The 23,156-nt window shown below is 48.5% G+C and overlaps 2 protein-coding genes across 18 annotated transcripts in view; one reads left to right on the forward strand and one right to left on the reverse strand.

The window, feature by feature from the left end:
• The window catches only part of DOCK7 (dedicator of cytokinesis 7), a 143,911-nt gene that overhangs the window by 63,381 nt on the left and 57,374 nt on the right, over positions 1-23,156 (reverse strand). For all 17 annotated transcript variants that reach the window (XM_064146995.1, XM_064146994.1, XM_064146991.1 and 14 more), the window contains exons 15-16: positions 1,603-1,720; positions 473-543 (exon numbers count right to left, since the gene is read on the reverse strand). In XM_064146995.1, coding sequence (XP_064003065.1) covers positions 473-543; positions 1,603-1,720 — 189 coding nt within the window. The remainder of the gene's footprint in view (positions 1-472; positions 544-1,602; positions 1,721-23,156) is intronic.
• ANGPTL3 (angiopoietin like 3) lies at positions 9,325-22,540 on the forward strand. Its single transcript, XM_064148273.1, has 7 exons — positions 9,325-9,822; positions 11,718-11,828; positions 12,984-13,101; positions 14,735-14,848; positions 16,919-17,014; positions 20,308-20,580; positions 22,359-22,540. The coding sequence occupies exons 1-7, from the start codon at positions 9,325-9,327 to the stop codon at positions 22,538-22,540; spliced, it is 1,392 nt and encodes a 463-aa protein (XP_064004343.1).

The raw sequence follows: 23,156 nt of genomic DNA on the forward strand, positions 1-23,156 counted from the left end.
ACTGCTCCCTGGGATAGGACAAGGAGCAATGGGTGTAAGTTGCAGCAAAAGAGGTTCTGCCTCAACACAAGAGGGAACTTCTTTACTGGAAGGGTCACAGAGCACTGGAACAGGCTGCTCAGAGAGGCTGTGGAGTCTCCTTCTCTGGAGCCTTTCAAGGCCTGTCTGGATGTGTTCCTCCATGATCTGTGTTAGATAGGATTGTCCTGCTCTAGCAGGGGGGTTGGACTCGATGATCTCCTTGGGTCCCTTCTAACCCCTAACATCCTCTGAGCCTGTGAAACAAAGACTCCAGCTCCTAGTCATGGCAGAGCTCTAAGGACAGTTCCAACTGACAATGCAGATGCTGTGCTATCCAGATATCCATTGCTAAATAATTAACACTCAGAGTCACTGGGGAGTTGCTCCACATTCACATTGCTAAAACCTCCTTTGGGTGCAATCTCACGTGAGGCCATGACCTGTGCTTTACCTGTTGTGGTACACTACAGCTGTGTATGCCTCTTTGGAAAATTCAGGACAGCTAGATTTGCCAAAGATGACCTGCAAAAAAAGAAAGCAAACATCACAATCTCCCTATAATACACGCCAAGAATGTGTTTCCTAATCCCACAGAGCTATTTACAGCTCCACTCATGAATCTGTGCAGCTGTGCACATTTAGATCTGCTGGTTACAAGCCTCTTCACTGCTGAAGTTTTACTTGGGCACTGAAATGTTCACCATCTTAACAAGCCCAGCTACAAATATACACACAGGTATGGCTGAAGACCACGACTGTAACCACCTCCCTGCACAGATCTTTACCAAGTGCTGGTCACAAAACGGCTTAGGTGGGAAGGGACCTCAGAGATCATCTACTCCAACCCTCCTGCCAGGGGCAGAGATGCCTCTTCACTAGAGCTGGCTGCACAAGGCCTCATTCATCCCGGACTTGAACACTTCCAGGGAGGAGACATCCACAACCTCCCTGGGAAGCCCATTCCAGAGTCCCACCACCTTCCTACTGAGAATATCTTCATAAGATGAAGTCTAAACCTTCTCATCTTCAGCTTAAAGCCATCCCCCCTTGTCCTGCTGCTGGGCACCCTTATGAAAAGTCCCTCTGCAGCCTTCCTATAGAATCCCTTCAAGTAGTGGAAGGCAGCTACAAGGTGCCCTCAGATCCTTCAGCCTATCCTCATAGCAGAAGTGCTCGAGCCCATGGACCAACCTTATCACCCTCTGCTTAACTTGTTGCAACAGCTGTGTCCTTCTCACGATGGGGACACCAGAAAGGATGGAGTATTTGAGGTGAGGCCCCTGAATACAAATACTACCATCACCTTGAATTGTTCTGGTGTGGTAGTAAAGATGCCAGTCCAAACACAAGTGCATCCACTGCCAGCAGCTCAGGTTAAAACACCAGCTACTACATGGTTACTAGGCAGTCTCTGCAATATACTCCTTGTACTGAAGCACTGTGATCTTATATTGCTCTGAACATGTTACTTTGGGTTTCAGGGAGGTTTTCTTTAACACAGGGATTTCACAACTGCAACATGTGCTCTGCCTTAGCAGCAGCAGCAGCAGCATTCAGAGAGAGCACAAAGCTCTTGCTCACCTGCATGGCATTGCTTGGGTCCTCTCCGTACATGAACTGGACTTTGACAGTGATATTCCTGGCAGATCCTTGGCGGTTGGCAAAGTTAAGGCTCTGAGGATAGACATAAAGAAGATTCCTGCAAGAGACAAAGACATCAAGTGAGCACCTCTGTGTGAGGAGGAAAGGGTTCACACCTTTACCTCTATGGAAACAGTCATAGTGAAGGGGTTGACATTTTCCATCAGCCAGATGGGCTTCTCTCCAACATTAGTGCACACCCATACAGGCAAATTGATACACTCACACAAGCTCCTTATTTCAGACACCAAAAATAGCCATTTGACTGCCATCAGACTTTGAAGTAGTTCCTGTTTATAAGTGCACTTGAAAAATACATCCAGAACTGTACCAGTGATTGTACACCATGAGAAGTTCGCATGGGGAGGAAATATGAACAGAAAAGCACTGGTAAGTGCTTACTCATTCAGCAGAGAGGCTGCCTCCTGTTAAAAACCTTCCTTGTGGTGAGCAGTCCTCTCTTTTTTCCCCCCTAAATCTCATTACACCACAGTGTACTTCAGATTACATATCTCCTCTAAAACGAGACTCAACTAAAAGACTGAACAATGTGGTCTAGGGGAAGGTGTCCCTGTCAATGCCAGGTAGGTGGGACCTACATGATCTCCAAGGTCACTTCCAAGCCAAACCATTCTAAGGTTTTATAACCTCTGTAGCCTCAGCAGATGTGAAATACTCAGAATGCCTCAGATGGAATAGTGTCTCAAATCTCACACCACTTTGGGAAGGATGAGGATCAACTGAAACTCACATCATGGGATGAGATTTAACAAGGCCAAGTGCAGGCTTCTACACTTTGGCCACAACAAGCCCAAGCATCGCTACAGGCTGGGGACAGAGTGGCTGAGAGCAGGCAGGCAGAGAGGGACCTGCGGGTACTGGTAGAGAGGAGCTGAACATTAAGTAGCAGAGTGCCCAGGTGGGCAGGAGAGCCAATGGCATCCTGGCCTGCATCAGGAACAGTGGCCAGCAGGACAAGGGAGGTTATTCTGCCCCTGTGCTCAGCACTGCTCAGGCCACACCTTGAGTACTGTGTCCAGTTCTGGGCTCCTCAGCTCAAGAGAGATGTTGAGGTGCTGGAAGGTGTCCAGCAGAGGGCGACAAAGCTGGGGAGGGGCCTGGAGCACAGCCCTGTGTGGAGAGGCTGAGGGAGCTGGGGGTGTGCAGCCTGCAGCAGAGGAGGCTCAGGGCAGACCTCATTGCTGTCTACAACTACCTGAAGGGAGGCTGTAGCCAGGTGGGGTTGGGCTCTTCTGCCAGGCAAGCAGCAATACAAGAAGGAGACACAGTCTCAAGTTGTGCCAGGGGAGGTCTAGGCTGGATGTTAGGAGGAAGTTGCTGCCACAGAGAGTGATTGGCATTGGAATGGGCTGCCCAGGGAGGTGGTGGAGTCACTGTCCCTGGAGGTGTTGAAGCAAAGCCTGGATGGGGCACTTAGTGCCATGGTCTGGTTGACTGGACCGGGCTGGGTGCTAGGTTGGACTGGCTGAGCTTGGAGGTCTCTTACAACCTGGCTGATTCTAGGATTCTATAACTGAAGCAGAAGTGGAATGTTCTGAGGGACTGGCTGGGATCATAGGCAATGACAGCACTCCCAGGTGCCTAAAGAACTGCTCCAGAGACCAAAGTGATGAAGTGATCCTTTCATCCCCAGGAAGGTGACAGGACGTAATGGGCTGAAATTGCAGCATGGGAGATTTACGTTAGATAGGAGGGAAAATGTTCTGACTGTAAGGAAGTTAAGCAGTAGAACAGATTGCCTGGGGAGGGTGTGAAATCTCCCATTTTCAGGTAGCTTTAGAGGACCAATGAGGCAAACACCTGTCCCAGGTTGGTTTACAGGCAACTGCAGCCTTCACCTGGAGCGGCACATCTTGGAGGTACCTTCCAGCTCCACTTCTCTGCGTCTATGATTAACTCAAGCAGTGACAAGATGCAAAGTTCTGCAATGGTTTCCATCCCCTTAGCCCTGCTGAGCTCCCATTAACAAACCAGAGGCTGGATTCACACACTGTTACCAAAACTGTCCACTCCAAGCCCCCATCTGCCCTATGTCATTTCTATCTGCACAAAGTCCCTTTGAGACAGAAGGACCACAAAAAGACAGAGAAAAACACAACACTGTATCAAGACAAAAAAAAAGACCATAGCCCCTGAACCATTCCACTCAGCAAACAGACCCCACTATTCAAAGCAAACATATCTTTGTTTGCCCCTAAAGAAGTGTATCAATTATTATGTATCACTACAAGGTCATCCTGGAAATCCTCTACCCATCTTCTACACAGCCCTGCCTGCCAGACCAGCATCATTCCCTCTTGGATACCCCCTAGCTCCTATGGATCCAACATAGGGGATGCTGGGGCATCCCAGAGGGACCCAGAGGGATGCTCACTGCAAGCCTGATGGTTAGGTGAGAGACTCATGTTGCTGCCTTCTATCTGCTAGGGATGAAAGACTGAAGCAACCAACTCTGTAGCAAGCCCTGGCTTGCAAGGCAAGAGGAAGGAGGTTCCCTTCCCCTCTGTCCCCCTCTGGGAACTATTCAGTGAATCTCAACACCATCTGTAAGTAGTTCCCAACTGTTCTTAGTCCCAGAGAGACAACAGATGGGCAGGGAGAACTGCCGTGAGAAACACAGCAGGACAGCATTTTAAGCACAACAAAGCAGCCACCAGAGTTCTGGCAACAGCAGATTGAAAACTAAGAGGCTCCTTTTCTTGATTGTCAGGAGGGCAGTAATTTGGTTGCTCAGTGAAGAAGGCATCTGGTAGCTTTTTGGATGCTGTGGGTATCCAAAACACCTGCACTGGGCTAGCAGTGGGTGTCTCTCCTGGCAGAGCAGCTGGGCTACTCTTGGCTGTCTGACACCTGGCTCTGGTGGGACCTCATCTGGAGTCCTATGTCCAGCTCTGGGGCTCCCAACACAGGGAGGACACAGACCTGCTGAAGCAGCTTGGGAGGGACATAAAGGCAATCAGAAGGCTGGAGCACCTCTCCTATGAGGACAGGCTGAGATCTGGGGCTGTTCAGCCTGGAGAAGAGAAGGCTCCAGAGAGACTGAGAGCTGCATTGCAGCATCTGAAGGGCACCTAGAGGAAGGCTGGAGAAGGACTGTTTAGACAGGGCTGTAGCAACGTAACAAGGGACAAAGGTTTGAAATTGCAGCATGGCACATTTAGGCTGGACATCAGGAAGCAGTTCTTCACAATGAGGGGGGTGAAATACTGGAATAGGTTGCTCAGGGATGTGATTGAGGCCCCATCCCTGGAGACATTCCAGGTCAAACTTGACATGGCCCTGGGCAGCCTGATCCAGTCAGAGGTGACTGCAGGGGAGTTGACCTTCGACAGTCTTGTCCACCCTGATGCATTTTGTGGTATCAGTGTTTTGGCAAACAAATCCCACCAAGGACTTGGCTCTGATGGCATTTCCACTTGCTCCCAAGGGTACTCCCAGCTAAACAGACACAGGCTAATGTTGCTCCTAAGGAATTCTCTAAGAGTCCTTGAAGGAAAAGGTACCACCTCCAGGGCAGTCCTTACAGAGTACAGCTCCAGAAGGCTATACAGGGCAGCAGCATGAAGCCAGCTCTTTTCCACCCCTCCAGGCAGAGGAATATGCTTAGCTGGCATGTGGGAATTTCTTCCCTTTCAAGTCCTTCATGGTGAATTAAGTTTTTGAATCTCATCCCCATTGGTCCCCTTGCCTAATCAATGGCTCTCTTCCTACTTCAGAAGGGGCCTGTGCCAGTTTTGTGACTCTAGTAAATTACTTTGCTCTGGCATGAATACATTTGCTCCTTGATGTTCTTTTTAAAAGGAAAATGGATATGGAAATTTACTTTAAAATGTACATTGCTCATAAAACTCTTATTAAGTAGCATTAGTGCTTAAGAGAAGGCTTTAATGTATTTGTGAAGCCAGGCTGCAGGATCCCTATATTAAAGGCAGTCTTATGCTTAGGACTGATTTATGCTGAACAGCAGAGATGACTTTAAACCAAGCTTGCAGTTCTCCTACCACTTCTTCTGCTAGGGCTTAGTCTGCTGGGAGCTGGGGTTGTTTAGACTGCAGAAGAGGAGGCTCAGGGGTGACCTCATTGCTGTAGCTGAAGGGAGGCTGTAGCCAGGTGGGGTTGGACTCTTCTGCCAGGCAACCAGCAACAGAACAAGGGGACACAGTCTGGAGTTGTGCCAGGGGAGGTCTTGGCTGGATGTTAGGAGGAAGTTGTTGGCAGAGAGAGTGATTGGCATTGGAATGGGCTGCCCAGGGAGGTGGTGGAGTGGCTGTCCCTGAAGGTGTTGAAGCCAAGTCTGGCTGGGGCACTTAGTGCCATGGTCTGGTTGATTGGCCAGGGCTGGGTGCTAGGTTGGACTGGCTGAACTTGGAGGTCTCTTCCAACCTGCTTGATTCCATGACTCTATGAAAATGCTATGCAAAACATATGCAAAGCTTACCCAATTATCTCAAACAGATCTCAGAAGTACTTTTACTTCCATAACACAAATTGCTCAAGTGCAAAGGCTTCCCAAGCCAGGGCAATAATGGCACCAGGCTCTCCTCTAAATATTTATTTAATGTGATTGAAGACATTTTGCTAAAGCCTTCATAAGTGTATTAAAACACTAAGAGCTGATCCTAACTCTTAGAGGGGATGTCTAACCACGAGGAACATTTCTCTCTTCAGTAAAACCCAGAGATCTTTTTCTTTGCTTTATCCCCACTATAAAAACCATTTAAAGCCCATTTAACCAGGGTCACCCAGGTGCATGAAAAATCTTCAGGTTCATGTTTGTTATATGCATCTTTACTTGGCTGAGCTGTAAGCTCTCTGATGCAGGATCCCTCCTTAGGGTTTATACAGACCTTGACTCCTACAGTTTACATGTAACAGAAGGTTTTCTCCTCTCTGCTCTTCTCTGTCCTGCTTTGCTTTGTTTTTGGGCCCCACGCTACAGGACACTGAGGTACTGGAACAGGCCCAGAGTAGGGCACCAAAGCTGGTGAAGGGTCTAGGGAATGGGTCTGGTGAGAAGCAGCTGAGGGAACTGGGTTTGTGGAGTCTGGAGAAGAGTGAAGGGAGACCATACTGCTCTCTAGAACTCCCTGGAAGAACACTGGAGCCAGGTCAGGGCCAGTCTCTTCTACCCTGTACCTGGTGATAAAATGAGAGGAAATGGTCTGAAACGGTGGTTTAAGTTGGAAGGGACCTCAAGGATCAGCCAGTTCCAACCCTCTGCCATAGGCAGGGACACCCTCCCCACAAGAACAGGTTGCTCAAGGCCTCATCCAACCTGGCCTTGAACACCTCCCTGGGCAACCTGTGCCAGTGTCTCGCCACCCTCACTGCAAAGAACCCTTTCCTAACATCTACTTTCAATCTCCCCTCTGCCACTTTAAATCCACTACTTCTCATCCTGTCATCACAAGACCTTGTCAATAGTCCCTCCTCAGCCTTCCTGTAGGCCCCCTTCAGATACTGAAAGGCCACTCTAAGGTCACCTAAAAGCCTTCTCTTCTCCAGGTTGAAAAGCCCCAACTCTTGTAGCCTGTCCTCATAGCAGAGCTGCTGCAACCCTTTAAGTCCAGGTGGAAGAATTACTAAACATGAAAAGATATAACAAAAAAAAACCCAAACCTAAAAACCCAACCCTGAAAGTCCACCAAAGCACAGACTACATTATGCAGGGACTGATTTCTTGGCTTGCTATGAATGATTCCAGAGAAGAAAAATACCTTTCATTAATACTGTACTACTACTTGAAAAGCACACAAACCTCCATGCAGAGATCCACTGCACAGCAGGACATCTATTTCACAGTACTCCTAAACTTGCTTTATGTAGTGTGAATCTTAAGCAGGAAAGAGAATGGTTAAGATGAGGAATATATGGGAGGTGTTATTTATCTCACCCACCTCTGGAAAGCAGCTCCTAAAATATAAGCTTTATATGGTGTAAATTACTGCACAAACCTTAACGTAGTACAATCACATCCAGGCAACCTCTGGACCTAATTCCCACTTTCTCACTTAATCTGAACTAGATGACAAGTAAATCCACTGCAGCACCATGAGTTACATCAGAAAATGGGAGAAGATGAGAATCAAGCTGTGTGAATCACCTGGGAATACTTTGTCCTTCATAGCTTACCAAGGAGCTGCACAACTAAAATAACAGCATTCAGTGCTCTACAGTAGGATAAACCCTTTTACACTCCCAAGGCACTAACAGGAATCATACAACATGAACAAGAAGCAGTTCAGGCCTTTATCAAGATTGTGACCAAAAACTAATCTCTTACAAAGCACTGTATGAAAACTGCTATCTCATCAACAGCATTTTATAGCAGAATGTCTGGTAAATGCAAAAGTTCACAGAATGAACCAGGTTGGAAGAGACCTCCAAGATCATCTAGTCCAACCTAGTACCCAGCCCTAGACAATCAACTAGACCACAGAATCAATCAGGTTGGGAGAGACCTCCAAGCTCAGCCAGTCCAACCTAGCACCCAGGCCTAGACAATCAACCAGACCACGGCACTAAGTGCCTCAGCCAGGCTTGGCTTCAACACCTCCAGGCATGACGACTCCACCACCTCCCTGGGCAGCCCATTCCAATGCAAATCACTCTTTCTGCCAACAACTTCCTAACAACATCCAGCCTAGACCTCCTCTAACACAACTTGAGGCTATGTTCCCTTCTTCTGTTGCTGGTTGCCTGGCAGAAGAGACCAACCTCACCTGGCTACAGCCTCCCTTCAGGTAGTTGAGAACCCATTTAATCAGCCACATGCCCCTCTCTCCATTTCATCTTCCCAGATACCAACCTACACAAGCTGCCCAGGGAGGTGGTTGAGTCACCAACCCTGCATGTGTTTAAGAGTCGTTTGGATGTTGTGCTCAGGGATACAATTTAAGGTGAATCTTGTAGGGTAGGGTTATAGGTTGAACTTGGTGATCCTCAATTCAAGAGAGATGTTGAGATACTGGAATGTGTCCAGAGAAGGGCAGCAAGGCTGGTGAAGGGCCTGGAGCACAGCCCTGTGAGCAAGGCTGAAGGAGCTTGGGGGTGTGCAGCCTGGAGCAGAGGAGGCTCAGGGCAGAGCTCATTGCTGTCTACAGCTACCTGAAGGGAGGTTGTAGCCAGGTGGGGTTGGTCTCTTCGGCCAGGCAACCAGCAACAGAAGATGGGGACACAGTCTCAGGTTGTGCCAGGGGAGGTCTGGGCTGCATGTAAGGAGGAAGTTGTTGGCAGAGAGAGTGATTGGCATTGGAATGGGCTGCCCAGGGAGGTGGTGGAGTCGCTGTGCCTGGAGGTGTTGAAGCCAAGCCTGGGTGGGGCACTTAGTGCCATGGTCTGGTTGATTGTCTAGGGCTGGGTGCTAGGTTGGACTGGCTGAGCTTGGAGGTCTCTCCCAACGTGGCTGATTCTATGATCCTGAAGGGCTTTTCCAACGTGGATGATTCTGTGGTTCTATGTGACACATCTGAGAGGGGTAACCTTCGTTTAAACACACACAGCTTAATGATCAACTCACTGCTCTGCCTCTGCCAAAATGAAGAGGAGTATAAATAGATTAAATTCTTCAGCCCAGCACAGTCACACAGCAAAAACTGCTTGTAGGAAAGGTTTCAGCATCCTGACAGAGAAGCAGAAAGCATGAAAATTGTTCTCATCTTTCTGTTCATTGCCCCACTTGCTCCTTCAGCTGGGGCTGAGAAGGATTATTCCTCCTTTGATTCTGCTGTGTCTCCTGAGATGAAAGCCAGATTTGCCATGTTAGATGACGTCCGCATCTTGGCCAACGGACTCCTCCAGCTTGGCCATGGCCTTAAAGACTTTGTCCACAAAACAAAGGGCCAGATGAATGACATCTTCCAGAAACTCTACATTTTTGATAGGTCTTTTTACGAGCTCTCACAGCAAACCAGCGAGATCAAAGAAGAAGAAGAACAACTCAGACAAACCACAGCCAGACTGCAAATCAACAACGAAGAGATAAAGAATCTCTCGCAGGAAATGAACTTAAAGATTGAAGACCTCATCCAGAACAAAATCCAGCTGCAGGAGAAAGTATGGGGACTGGAGGACAAAGTCACTAAACTGGCCATTATCCAGCCTTCAATGCAGGAGACAAAAGAAATCTCTTCACTCAAAGTAAGTAGACTCTGACACATAAAGGCAAACTGTAATGCTGTTATCAGCAGTTAGGGAACTGAAGCTGAGGTTTTCCCTTCCTCTCCACTGTAATCTCCGTGGACTTAGAGAAATGAAAGGAATCAAATGTCTTTGGTTTGGGCTTTTTTTTCCACAATTTTAGAAAATTCTGTTAGTAATGATTAAAAAAGTTTTGCAATCAGGGAAATGAGGATTTCCAAGCCCACAGCTTTGTACGTCATCATCTCCCTACAAATCAATGCACTACAAACTGCCTGCTCAGCATAAAACCAGGGATTTGAAACCTTTAAAGTAACATAGAATCAAGCAGGTTGAAAGAGACCTCCAAGATCATCCAGTCACTGATTAAAATGATGTAAAAAGTTTTGCCCTCAGGAAAATGAGGATTTCTAAGCCCACAGCTTTGTATGTCATCATCTCCTTAGAAATCAACACACTGGAAACTGCCTGCTCAGCATAAAACCAGGGATTTGAAACCTTTAAAGTATCATAGAATAGAAGCATAGAATCAACCAGGTTGGAAAAGACCTCCAAGCTCAGCCAAGCCAACCTAGCACCCAGCCCTAGACAATCAACCAGACCATGGCACTAAGTGCCCCAGCCAGGCTTTGCTTCAACACCTCCAGGGACAGCAACTCCACCACCTCCCTGGGCAGCCCATTCCAATGCCAATCACTCTCTCTGCCAACAACTTCCTCCTAACATCCAGCCTAGACCTCCCCTGCCACAACTTGAGACTCTGTCCCTTTCTTCTGTTGCTGCTTGCCTGGCAGAAGAAACCAACCCCACCTGGCTACAACCTCCCTTCAGGTAGCTGTAGACAGCAATGAGGTCTGCCCTGAGCCTCCTCTCCTGCAGGCTGCACACCCCCAGCTCCTTTAGCCTTGCCCACAGGGCTGTGCTCCAGACCCCTCACCAGCCTTCCTCACCAGACTAAGTTCTTGCCAGACAGAGTGATTGGCATTGGAATGGGCTGCCCAGGGAGGTGGTGGAGTCACCATCCCTGGAGGTGTTCAAGCAAAGCCTGGATGCAGCACTTAGTGCCATGGTCTAGTTGACTGGACAGGGCTGGGTGAAAGATTGGACTGGATGAGCTTGGAAGTCTCTCCCAGCCTGGTTGATTCTCTGATTCTATGACCAGAGAAAAAGGCCTCAAGTTGCACCAGGAGAGGTTTAGGTTGAACATCAGGTACAATTTCTCCCCCACAACATCCTGTCAAACCCTGGTGCAGGCTGCCCAGAGCAATGGTGGAGTCCCCATCCTTGATGGATTGAAATGGTGTTGTGCTGAGTGCCGCAGTTTAGTGGTGAGCTGGCAGTGCAGGGTTAACAATTGGGTTCAATGATCTTAAAGGCTGTTTCCAACCAAAACCAGTTCATGATTTGATCATGCTAAGCACTAATTTGACGAAACAGAAAAAGCCTAAGCAGTATGTATGAGGAAATACCAGACACTTGTGTCAAAGCAGAAAGATGAATCCAACAATCCCAAACAGCCTAAATGATGGGAAGTGGTCCCATTTTTCCATCAGTGACAGTTTGAATCGAGGGCCAACTCTGCAGAAGATAACTGTGGAATTGATGTGAAAATGGAAGGGAAATCACAGAATCAATCAGGTTGTAAGTGACCTCCAAGATCATCCAGAAAGAGCAATAACAAAACAGGTTTACAAAGCTGCCAGTAGCTTCGTCTCCAAAAAAATGAACCTTCAGATCAGAGGCAAAGAAATTCACCCCTTTGGGGGGGATAAAAATGCTACATGGTCTATACCTTTTGAAACTGGCCTCAGGGCAAGAGTTATGGCAGCAGTGCCCCTGTGAAGGTCTTCTGCTGCTTCTAACCACCATTCTCTTCCTTCCCTTCCTGCCCTCAGGCTTTTGTGGAAGAGCAGGACAACCACATCAAGCAGCTCCTCCGAATTGTAGAGGAGCAGCACATGCAGCTCGACAGGCAGCACAGTCAGATACTGGAGCTGGAGGACAAGGTACAGGCATCCTCTGCTTTCTCACAATCTCTTGTCTCTTGAAACACTGAAGGAGCCAATGGCCCAACCACTCACTGGGTCACTCACCCCTGCTGCTCAGACTTTTGGGGTGTAGAGGGAGGATCTCTTTTTTGGGGTGAGATACTGCAGTGCCGCCAGGCTGGGGGCTATGGCCAGGGCACAACAGATTTCAAGGGTAAGTGTCAGGAGAATGGGGCCAGACCCTTTCTCACTGTTGCCCAGCAACAGGACAAGGAGCAGTGGGCACAAACTGGAAACCAGGAAGGTTTCACCTAAACACAATAAAAAAGCCCAAAATCTTCTCTATGAGGTTGATGGAGCCCTGCAGCAGGCTGCCCAGAGAGGTTGTGGAGTCTCCTTCTCCGGAGAGGTTTCAAACCTGCCTGAACACTGTTATCCTGGGCAACCAGCTCTCTAGGTGACCCTGCTTTAGCAGTGGGGGGGGTTGGATTGGATGACCTCCAGAGGTCCCTTCCAAACCCTATGATGCTGGGATTCTGTGATTCACATGATGCCCAAGAATACAGCTTTGAAATACTGTCTATCAACACCAGGCTGCTCTATCTTCTGACTGATAATTGCTTTCCCTCTCTTACTGTCCATCATATTATTGCTCTCCTGTTGGTCTCCCAGGTATGATGGCTTTCTATCTCTTTCTTTTTTCCCCCAATGCTCCTCCAAGGGGGAACTATACTCTGAAGTTCAAACATGTCATTGTAACACTGGGCTTAAGAGACATCCTCACATTTAATTGAGTCCTGAGAGGAGGCTATGAAAGGAAAACGCATTTCAGCCTAAGGAACTGAATTCTGTGCTCTTCAGATGTTGGTATTATTTGTCTAAGTGATGTCACCTGAGGAAAGAACTTAAACCTGTTTGCCCAGTAAGGTACACCTCACGAGGATGGGTCATTTACTCACCTCATGAATCCTACCTCCTTTCAGCAGTGGCACAGGTGGGGTTCATGGGGCAGAATCCACTGTTGTGGTTCTGAAGTTGTGTTTTTTGGGTAAAGGATTTCCATTCACAAGAGAAGAAAGAGTCTTCTCTACACCACGTTGTTTGGCTTGATACATGGATCCCCTCCCTTCAGAGCCTTGGGCAATTCACAGTCTGTAATTATGGTTCTTTCAGCTAAACCACATAGAGCTGCAGGAACTGGCAGAGAACTCCTTCGCGGGGGAGCAAAGCGAACCAGAGGCCACCCCCTTACCTCTGCGCACCGCCACAGCTGGATCACACGCACCTCACGGTGAGACCTCCTCTCTTAGCCCTACACAACACACTGCACTCACTCTGCTGAGCCTTCTGTGCTGGTTTTTAACAGCAAAGGAGGAGAGGCAGAAAATTCCTATCTTACATATACACCTGTCCCAGCATAAGAGGGACGAGAAGATGATCAGAGGGCTGGAGAACCTCCCCTGTGGAGACAAGCTGGGACAGTTAGGGTTGTTTGGACTAGAGAAGAGAGGGCTCCAGTGAGACCTTACAGCAGCCTTCCAGTACCTGAAGTGGACCTACCAGAAAGCCAGGAAGGGACTTTTCACAAAGGCTGGTAGTGATAGGATGAGAGCAGATGGGCTGAAGCTTGAGCAGCAGAGATTCAGATTGGAGATTAAAAAGGAATTCTTTACAGTGAGGGCAAGGAAAGACTGGAACAGGCTGTCCAGGGAGACTGTGGTTGCCCCCTCCCTGGAAGTGTTCAAGGCCAGGTTTGAACAGGCCTTGAGCAGCCTGATCTAGTGGATCATGGCAGGGGGGTTGGAATTAGATGACCTTTAAGGTGCCTTCCAATCTAAACTCTTCTATGAATCAATAGAGAGTGTTGTGTAACGGTGCAGAATGTTCAGCGGCGAAGCTGGGGAGGGGCCTGGAGCACAGCCCTGTGAGGAGAGGCTGAGGGAGCTGGGGGTGTGCAGCCTGCAGCAGAGGAGGCTCAGGGCAGAGCTCATTGCTGTCTACAACTACCTGAAGGGAGGTTGAAGCTAGGTGGGGTTAGTCTCTGCTGCCTGGCAAGCAGCAACAGAAGAAGGGGACACAGTCTCAAGTTGTGGCAGGGGAGGTCTAGGCTGGATGTTAGCAGGAAGTTGGCAGAGAGAGTGATTGGCATTGGAATGGGCTGCCCAGGGAGGTGGTGGAGTCATCGTCCTTGGAGGTGTTGAAGAAAAGATTGGATGGGGCACTTAGTGCCATGGTCTGGTTGATTGTCTAGGGCTGGGTGCTAGGTTGGACTGGCTGAGCTTGGAGCTCTCTTCCAACCTGGTTTACTCTATGATTCTACAAAGATTTGCATGTTCTGCTATGGCAGAAATGTCGTCATGTCCTTAGCCCCACTCTGCATGCAGGTGTCTCTGGGGTGGCACACAAGAACAGTGCCCAACAATGCAGTAATCCTGCCCTCAATCTTCATTCTCCACTCCCCTCTTGCTAACACATGCTGTGACCATCCTTGTACTGACACTTCTCACATTGCTGATGCCTGCCTTGGAGAGTATGAACAGAGAACTAACTTACTTCACACTGCTTAATTAGGAGGTTTGGAAGAGCTTTCTTTAGAGTTGAAAGGCACGTTTGAACTGTGGCAATGGGAATGGTATTGGGAAAGGTTTGGAAAGTTCAGTCTTAGGCCTTCCCATCTTTCCAAAACTGAAAACTTGCCTAACTTTCAAAATGTATCTGGGTCCAACCTACCTACAACCTGGCAGCCGTAGCCAATGCCCACCGCGGTCAGTCCATTTCCTGACACTGGAGATCCAAACCAGCACAAAGACTGTTCCAGTTTTTGGGTTGGCCCAGCTCCATCGAGAAGCTTGAGTCAGGAAGCTGGATTAGAACTTACCAGGTGCAGGCCAGGATTTGTAAGTGTCTGCTCTTTGCTCTCCTAGGTGTCACTCCTGACTGCACTGCTCTCTACAACAGCGGCGTGCGCTCCAGCGGTGTCTACACTATCAAGCCCAACGGCTCAGAAGCCTTTGATGTCTACTGTGAAATGAAATTTGGTAAGGCAGCTGTGCTAGCAACAGTCTCCTTTTCACATAAGTACTTTCTTATAGGCCAAAAATCTCTCTCTTCCCTAAGTGCAAGAAAACCTAACACAGTTTATGTATCCTCATGGCTTCTACTGGTCTGCCTACTCTCAACTCAGGTTTCCCATGTCCTGATGTCTCCTCAATACCCCTTCACTCACTGCTACTGAGGCAAGGACTTCCACTCCTGTGACGTAAATTAAGTACCTTAAAACACTCAAGCCCCTTAGTTATGGACAATTAAAGATGCCACCACAGTGCATCCACAAAAGCAAGCAGCAAATACTTTGTTTCATTAACAAGGGTTATTGATTGATTCTTCCATGTACCAAACCAACCCAAGGAGGCAAGTCCTGCAGACAGGACTCTTCTATCATGTGTAGGTGAGCAGTTGTGTCTCACACAGGTCCAGAACTGCCAGGGACCAGCATGCACAACACCTACCCAAGCTCTTTCTTTGTATGAACCCCATCTGTCTGCTCCTTTTGCCACTACCCCATGTGCCACTACCACTGTTCTGTCCCCCTGCAACGCAGCACCCCACACTGCTGCTCTGTGCACGTCCTGCTCAGCCTCTCCACATGGTTATCTCCAGCCACAGCACCACGTGGCAGGGCTGTGTCATTTGTTGGGATGTGTAAACAGAATGGCACGAGCTTGCCCCGTGCAAAAACCTCCTTTGCTTACATTTGTTGCAACTGGGAAAACAAGGGTGTCATGACCTGGCCACAACAGCCCCCACAGCACCTCCAGTGTGGACATGGCCTCCAACAATGCCTGGCTGCTGTGGAGCTCTGCTCCCAGCAGACTGGCACTATCAGTAATGACAAGCTGATTAAATGGCTGGGAGCTTTCCTATCTCTTATCATTTTCTTTATGTTTGTGTTTCTCAGCCCTCAGAAACAAACAGAACCCAGCTAGGGCAGCTTAACAAAACAAGGCCAGTGAGCTGAGTCACCTCAAGTGTGGCACAGGGCACTTCAGTGGTCTGTTTAGCTGTGTTGACCTGAATACCTTTCATAGAATCAAGCAGGTTGAAAGAGACCTCCAAGATCATCCAGTCACTGATTAAAATGATGTAAAAAGTTTTGCCCTCAGGAAGATGAGGATTTCTAAGCCCACAGCTTTGTACATCATCATCTCCTTACAAATCAATGCACTGGAAACTGCCTGCTCAGCATAAAACCAGGGATTTGAAACCTTTAATGAATCATAGAATCAGCCAGGTTGGAAAAGACCTCCAAGCTCATTCAGTCCAAACTGTCACCCAGCCCTATCCAATCAACTAGACCATAGAAGCATAGAATCAACCAGATAGAAGAGACCTCCAAGCTCACCCAATCCGACTTAGCACCCAGCCCTAGCCAATCAACCAGACCATGGCACTAAGTGCCTCAGCCAGGCTTTGCTCAACACCTCCAGGGGCAGTGACTCCACCACCTCCCTGGGCAGCCCATTCCAATGCCAATCACTCTCTCTGACAACAGCTTCCTCCTAACATCCAGCCTAGACCTCCCTGGCACAACTTGAGGCTGTGTCCCCTTCTTCTGTTGCTGCTTGCTTGGGAGAAGAGCCCAACCCCACCTGGCTACAGACTCCCTTCAGGGAGTTGTAGACAGCAATGAGGTCACCCCTGAGCCTTCTCTTCTGCAGACTAAACACCCCCAGCTCCCTCAGCCTCTCCTCACAGGGCTTGTGCTCATCAGCCTAACTCATTTTACCTTAAAACTGGAGCCCCAGGAGCACACCCAGGGACAGGTAATAAGGCCAAGGCCAAAGGTGTTGAGTATTTGCTGTCTGTACAGCTGTGACACTGTCACTTGCACTGTGCTGCTGCAAAACAAAGAGGCAGTGGGATTCACACAGAGCCACCTTCACTGCAAAGCTGGTTTCCTCTTCACTGTGGAGGAGAGCAAGCCCACAAAGGGCAGCCACAGCAGTGCAGCCTGTGGATCAGCAGCTGATGGGCTCAGATCCTTTCCATCTTCTTTCTAGTGCTTTAGACACTTCAACTCAAGCTTCTAACTTGCTTCACATTTGCAGGCAGCTCCTGGACAGTAATCCAGAACAGAGTGGATGGATCACTAGACTTCAACCAAACCTGGGATGCCTACACAAATGGCTTTGGTGACCTCAATGGTAAAAATATCCCTCTTTTTTTGGGTGCATTTTCTTTGTATCAGTTGATTTGAGAAGCTGAATCATCTTACTGAAAGGCATTCCTATGAGAGCAGACAAAAGCTGCTATCAGATCTGAGCAGCTTAGCTAATTCCTACAACACCAGGAAAAATAACTCACTAAAACTCTCCAAGACACTTTCAAATGTGTCTTTAGAAACATTTGCTGAATCAAGGCCAGAATACTTTGAATGCCACTTGAATTACTGAGACTTTCACTATTGAAGAAAGCACCTCCCATAGCCTTTAAAACACACACAAACACAGAACCTCACCAAGCTGCTGTCACTTTCTCTGGTTACCTTTCAAACGGCCACATCAGTATTTTAAGCCCCTGGAGAGCCCAAGGCTGTGTGTGCTGCCCTGCACAAACTCCTCCAGCTTCTCCAAGCAGTGGCCAATCCCTTCCATGGCTGGATAGGGTGAGGGAACGCCCGCATTCCCCTGTTAATCTTCAACTCCAAACAACTTATAGCACCAAGTGCTGCCCAGCAGCCCCCCTTCCAGAACACTTTCCCTGTTTTCCATACAGTGAGCTGAGCCTACCTTGGCTCACAAAGTATTCTGACCTTCAGGCACTGCACAGGTCACAACCTCACCCACGCTGGCAGCAGTACCCAGGTGGACTCAGCTACAGTAAAGAGCTGTGATCTCTCAACCTCTCCCATATTCCGGGACAGTAGCTCACAACTGAGGTACAATTTTACCTGTGAATGCTACAGTTCCTCCCTGGAACTTGGTGATCCTTTTGGTCCCTTCCAACCCTGACTGATTCTATGCTTGGTCTCCAGTTCCCATATTTGACACCCTACCTTTTCAGTGTTGGAAAGACTTGGCAGAGGATCTCCTCCCAGCTATGTCCTACTGAGTGCAGTGCTGCACATTCCAAGGTGATAAAATCTATCAGGCTGCTGCTCCTTACCTGTAAATTGTGGGAACATTTTATGCAGCCACCTCATCTTCTGCTGCTTGAGATGCCACCTCTATGTGTGGCAGTGCCATTAGGCTACACCATTTGGAATCATAGAATCAGTCAGGGTTGGAAGGGACCACAAGGAGCAGCCAGTTCCAACCGTCCTGCCATGGGCAGGGACACCCAACCCTAGAGCAGCCTGCCCACAGCCTCATCCAGCCTGGACTTGAACACCTCCAGCCATGAGGCCTCAACCACCTCCCTGAGCAACCCATTCCAGGCTCTCACCACTCTCATGCTCAACAACTTCCTCCTCACAGCCAGGCTGAATCTCCCCACCTCCAGCTTTGCTCCATTCCCCCTAGTCCTGTCACTCCCTGACAGCCTAAAAAGTCCCTCCCCAGCTTTTTTGGAGCCCCCTTCAGATGCTGGAAGGCCACAAGAAGGTCACCTGGGAGCCTTCTCCTCTCCAGACTGAACAGCCTTAACTCTTTCAGTCTGTGCTCACAGCAGAGCTGCTGCAGCCTCTGAGCATCCTCATGGCCCTTCTCTGGACACACTCCAGCATCTCCACATCCCTCTTGTCATAGGGGCTCCAGAACTGGATGCAGTACTCTAGGTGGGGTCTCAGCAGAGCAGAGTAGAGGGGGAGAATCACCTCCCTCGCCCTGCTGGCCACACTTCTCCTGATGCAGCCCAGGCTCTGCTTGGCTTTCTGGGCTGCGAAGTGTACACTGCTGGCTCATGTTTAGCTTCTCCTCCACCATCAGCACCCCCAAGTCCCTCTCCTCAGGGCTGCTCTCCAGCCACTCACTGCCCAGCTTCTATTTGTGCTCGGGATTGCCTCGACCCAGATGCAGGACCCTGCACTTGGTCTTGCCGAACTTGATGAGCTTGGCTTGTGCCCAACTCTCCAGCCTGTCCAGGTCTCTCTAGATGGATCCCTGCCCTCCAGCCTGCCTGCTGCACCACACAGCTTGGTGTCATCAGCAAACCTGCTGAGGCTGCACTCCATGCCTCTGTCCATGGCACCATTTCTACACGTGGCAGTTGCCTGTTGTGCACTGCTACTGGCAGCACCAACAGTAAGCTACTCCATGAATACAATATATGAAACTAATTACAATAATGATGAGGAATTTTAGCAATAGAAAAACTCTCAAGTCAAACTTGCTTCATGCAGAAGGGTACTGAAACCTCAGATTAGTTCTGCAGCTCCTTCCTTAAAAAATACAAATGCAATTAGGTTTTATGGATGTCATTTGCTTCATCTGTCACACAGTTCCAATTAGGAGTGTTTTACATGTCTTGGGCTCCCTCCCAGAGTTTCACAAGAGGTGGGAAAGTTGAGAGAGAAGCTCCAATTCATTTCTATCTCTTGCTTTTATTGATCACTGGTGTGCAATTAAGAAGAAGTAAACAAAAGGAATGGAGCAGGAGACCTCTGGAAAGATCAACGGTCCCCAGGACTCATATTATTGATTTAATTAAAGCCATGAATAAGTCCCTTTAAACACTCTATTTTCACACATGCTACCCACAGGCTATCTGCAAAAACAAATTCAACAGCAGTGTGAGCAATATGGGGGTTGAGGTAAAGTTGATCACATCACCCCTTCCCCACTAACTCTCTGCCCAGTGACTTCTGTCCCCTACTCCTCACCTCTGGCACCTCTAGGTCCTGACACTGCACAGGTTTTTGAACATAGCTTTTCAAATACTGATGACCTCTCTGAGCTATGCTTAGACATGAAAAATGTGCTAGGTGCTGCCAAGATGGCAAAGGGATGGAGCACCTCTCCTATCAAGACAGGCTGAAGGAAGCCTGGAGAAAAGAAGACTCCAGGGATACTTTATAGCAGCATTTCAGTATCTAAAGGGGACCTACAGGGAGGCTGGGGAAGGACTGTTTAGAAGAGCTTCTAGTGATAGGATAAAGGACAAGGTTTTGAAACTAGAGCAGGGGAGATTTAGGTTGGACAGCAGGAGGAAATTCACAACCAGAGTGGTAAAATAGTGGAACAGGCTGCCCAGGAACGTGGTTGAGGCCCCACAGAATCAGTCAGGGCTGGAAAGGACCACAAGGATCACCTAGTTCCAACTCCCCTGCCATGAGCAGCAACACCCTACACCCTAGATCAGGCTGGCCAGAGCCCCATCCAGCCTGGCCATCTCTGCAGACATTGAAGATCAGACTCAGTGTGGCCCTGGTCAGCCTGATCTAGCTGGAGGTGTCCCTGCTGACCGCATGGAGGTCAGACAAGATGATCTTTGAGGGTCCCTTCCAACCTAATGCAATCTGTGACTCCGTAAACAGCGTTTGTTGCCTCTACCTCTGCAGAGGAATTCTGGCTAGGCCTGAACAAGACCCACTCCATCACTCAGCAAGGGGACTACATCTTAAGGATTGAGCTGCAGGACTGGAGAGAGAACAAACGTTACGTCCAGTATGCCTTCAGCCTGGGAGGGCCTGAGACAGACTACAGCCTGCAGCTGCAGCGCGTCTCCGGGAGCATCCCCAACGCCCTGCCCGAGCAGACGCAGCTGCGCTTCTCCACCGCGGACCACAGCACGCACGCCAGCAGCGACTTCAACTGCCCAGAGAACTACCTAGGTATCAGCATGCTGAGTGCTCTGTCCCAGGGTGATGCTGGGATCTTCAGTGGGTAGTTGTTGGTATTTGCCTGGCTTTAGATACAGACAGCTGGCAGCAGCTTCTACAACAAGCAGTCTCAAGGCGAGGCTGTGCAAAGACCAAAACATGAAACAGAACTAGCAGTACAGGTTGAAACTCTTTACAGTGAGGGGGGTGAGGCACTGGAACAGGTTGCCCAGGGAGGTCATGGATGCCCTTCCCTGGAAGTGTTCAAGATTAGGTTGGATGAGGCCTTGAGCAACCTGCTCTAGCAGAAGGCATCCCTGCCCATGGCAGGGAGGTTGGAACTGGATGATCTTTAAGGTCCCCTTCCAAGCCAAACAGTCCTATGAACAGATGAAATAAAACCCCAGGATGAGATTCTGAGCTTAGAATCATAGAATCAGCCAGGTTGGAAGAGACCTCCAAGATCATCCAGTCCAACCTAGCACCAAGCCCTACCCAGTCAACTAGACCATGGCACTGAGTACCTCATCCAGTCTCTTCTTGAAGACCTCAAGGGACAGTGCCTCCACCACCTGCTACAAAGCAAAGGCTAGTTCTTCCCCCGAAGCCTGGTCTAGTGTGCTAGCCCTAGGTTGGATTGTTTAACCCCTCTCTGCAAAACAAAAAAGCCCCAAAATGAAGACAAGCTGACTCTGAACTCTTTTTGAACTATAAAGCAGAAGTTAAGAGGGGTGGAGAGTTGCCATTCAGAGAGAGATTTTAACTGCTGTCAAGCATACATCCTGTAATCACTCTCAGAAGAGCCTGAGGATGTAAGGCTGAAGATATTCCTCTTTAACTTGGTTCTAGAATTCCTAATTCTTTGCTTTTATGAAGCTTTCCTGTTTTGCCACAGTGTACAGCATAAAAACTCAAAGGACTGCAAAAAAGCAATTAATGATTAAACTACAGGATACAGAACTGCCCTCCAGACACCAGCTTCATGCAACAGAAGTTTTGTAGGGCATTCTAGGCTTCAATGTTGTTAATGTCTCAAACAATGCTACTCAGCTCTAGTGACCATAAAGGAGATGGCCAATGACTTCCAGAGAGGTGAACTTTACAGCTTTAGCACAGAGTCACTGCCAGTCCTTTGGAAGGAGAACTGGGCTTACAATTTAACCTCATGGTCAAAGAAATTAGCCCCCCAAAAAACAACACCCCAAGAGAATTTGTTTACTAAAGGTTCCTCAGCCTCCTGTAGATGCTGAGATTTATTTGCACCCGAGAAAAGATCAGCGAAGCAAAAAGTGGGTTGGAGAGGGTCATGAGAAACATGGAAGCTAACTTTGAAGTGTCCCAACTGAGTGGCAGCATTTAGGGAGCACAACTATTGGTGCCAGTCTAAGTACATGGAAGTGTGGAGCTAACTTTGAATTGTCCCAACTGAGTGGCAGCATTTAGGGAGCACAACTATTGGTGCTAGTCCAAGTACATGGAAGTGTGGAGCTAACTTTGAAGTGTCCCAACTGAGTGGCAGCATTTAGGGAGCACAACTATTGGTGCCAGTCTAAGTACATGGAAGTGTGGAGCTAACTGTGAAGTGTCCCAACTGAGTGGCAGCATTTAGGGAGCACAACTGTTGGTGCCAGTCTAAGTGGGTCTATGTACAAGGGTCATTTCATGTGGGTAGCCTGGGTAATTGCTACTTCTGCTGGAGCTGGTTAAAAGAAGCTTTATAGTGCAAAGGGGAGCTGTCTACTCAGAAACTGAGCACAATATCTCCCTGACATTACCATATTTTTCCTCAGGGGGCTGGTGGCACAGCGAATGTGAGGAAACCAATCTTAATGGGCAATATGTTGCACCAAGGTCAAGAGGAAGACTGGACAGAAGAAAAGGCTTGTACTGGAAGCCTAAGAAAGGAAGATACTACTTGCTCAAGTCAACCAAGATAATGGTACACCCAACAGATCTAAAAAGCTTTGAATGAATGTTCATCCTGATGCATTTTCATTCAGAACATGCACCACTGAGCTTCACTACACCACAGAAGTTCATGGTTAATAGCAGATGCATGCCTTAAATCCATACACTGTATGGTGTCTTCTCCAATACACAAACCCAAGGCATTTGCAATGGTTTTGATGCACGTTTGGTGAGTAACCACATTCTCTCTAGCCCCAGTGTCAATGTGCTGTAACTTCCATGGAGCTCTTACCTCCCCAGGGACAGAACTCTAATGCCCAGGAGTCCACCACCAATTTGTGTCTTAGACAATAGTCCCTGGGGAAATGGATTTTCAGGCTGTTGCATTTGTTTCAGGGTTGTGTAGCAGGCAACACAAGAAGAGTTTCAGTAAATGGAGGGCTAGCAAAAGGCTACAGAAGACAAGCAAGTACCAACCTATGGGGGGGGGGAATACATTTCTGTGTTGTAAAGTAACTCTTGTGATGTTTGGTTGGTGTTAGTGCTGTGGACTGTTTCTACACAGATGGCAGATGGCTCATTTCCCATTTCAGGGTTCTCTGTACTTCAGACAAGTTTACAGCAGTGCAGCTCAGGCCAATCTTCACTGAAGCACTGCCCTCACTCAGCTGTAGATGTCT

Source organism: Pogoniulus pusillus, chromosome 8 (assembly GCF_015220805.1).
Source record: "Pogoniulus pusillus isolate bPogPus1 chromosome 8, bPogPus1.pri, whole genome shotgun sequence".
NCBI lineage: Eukaryota > Metazoa > Chordata > Aves > Piciformes > Lybiidae > Pogoniulus > Pogoniulus pusillus.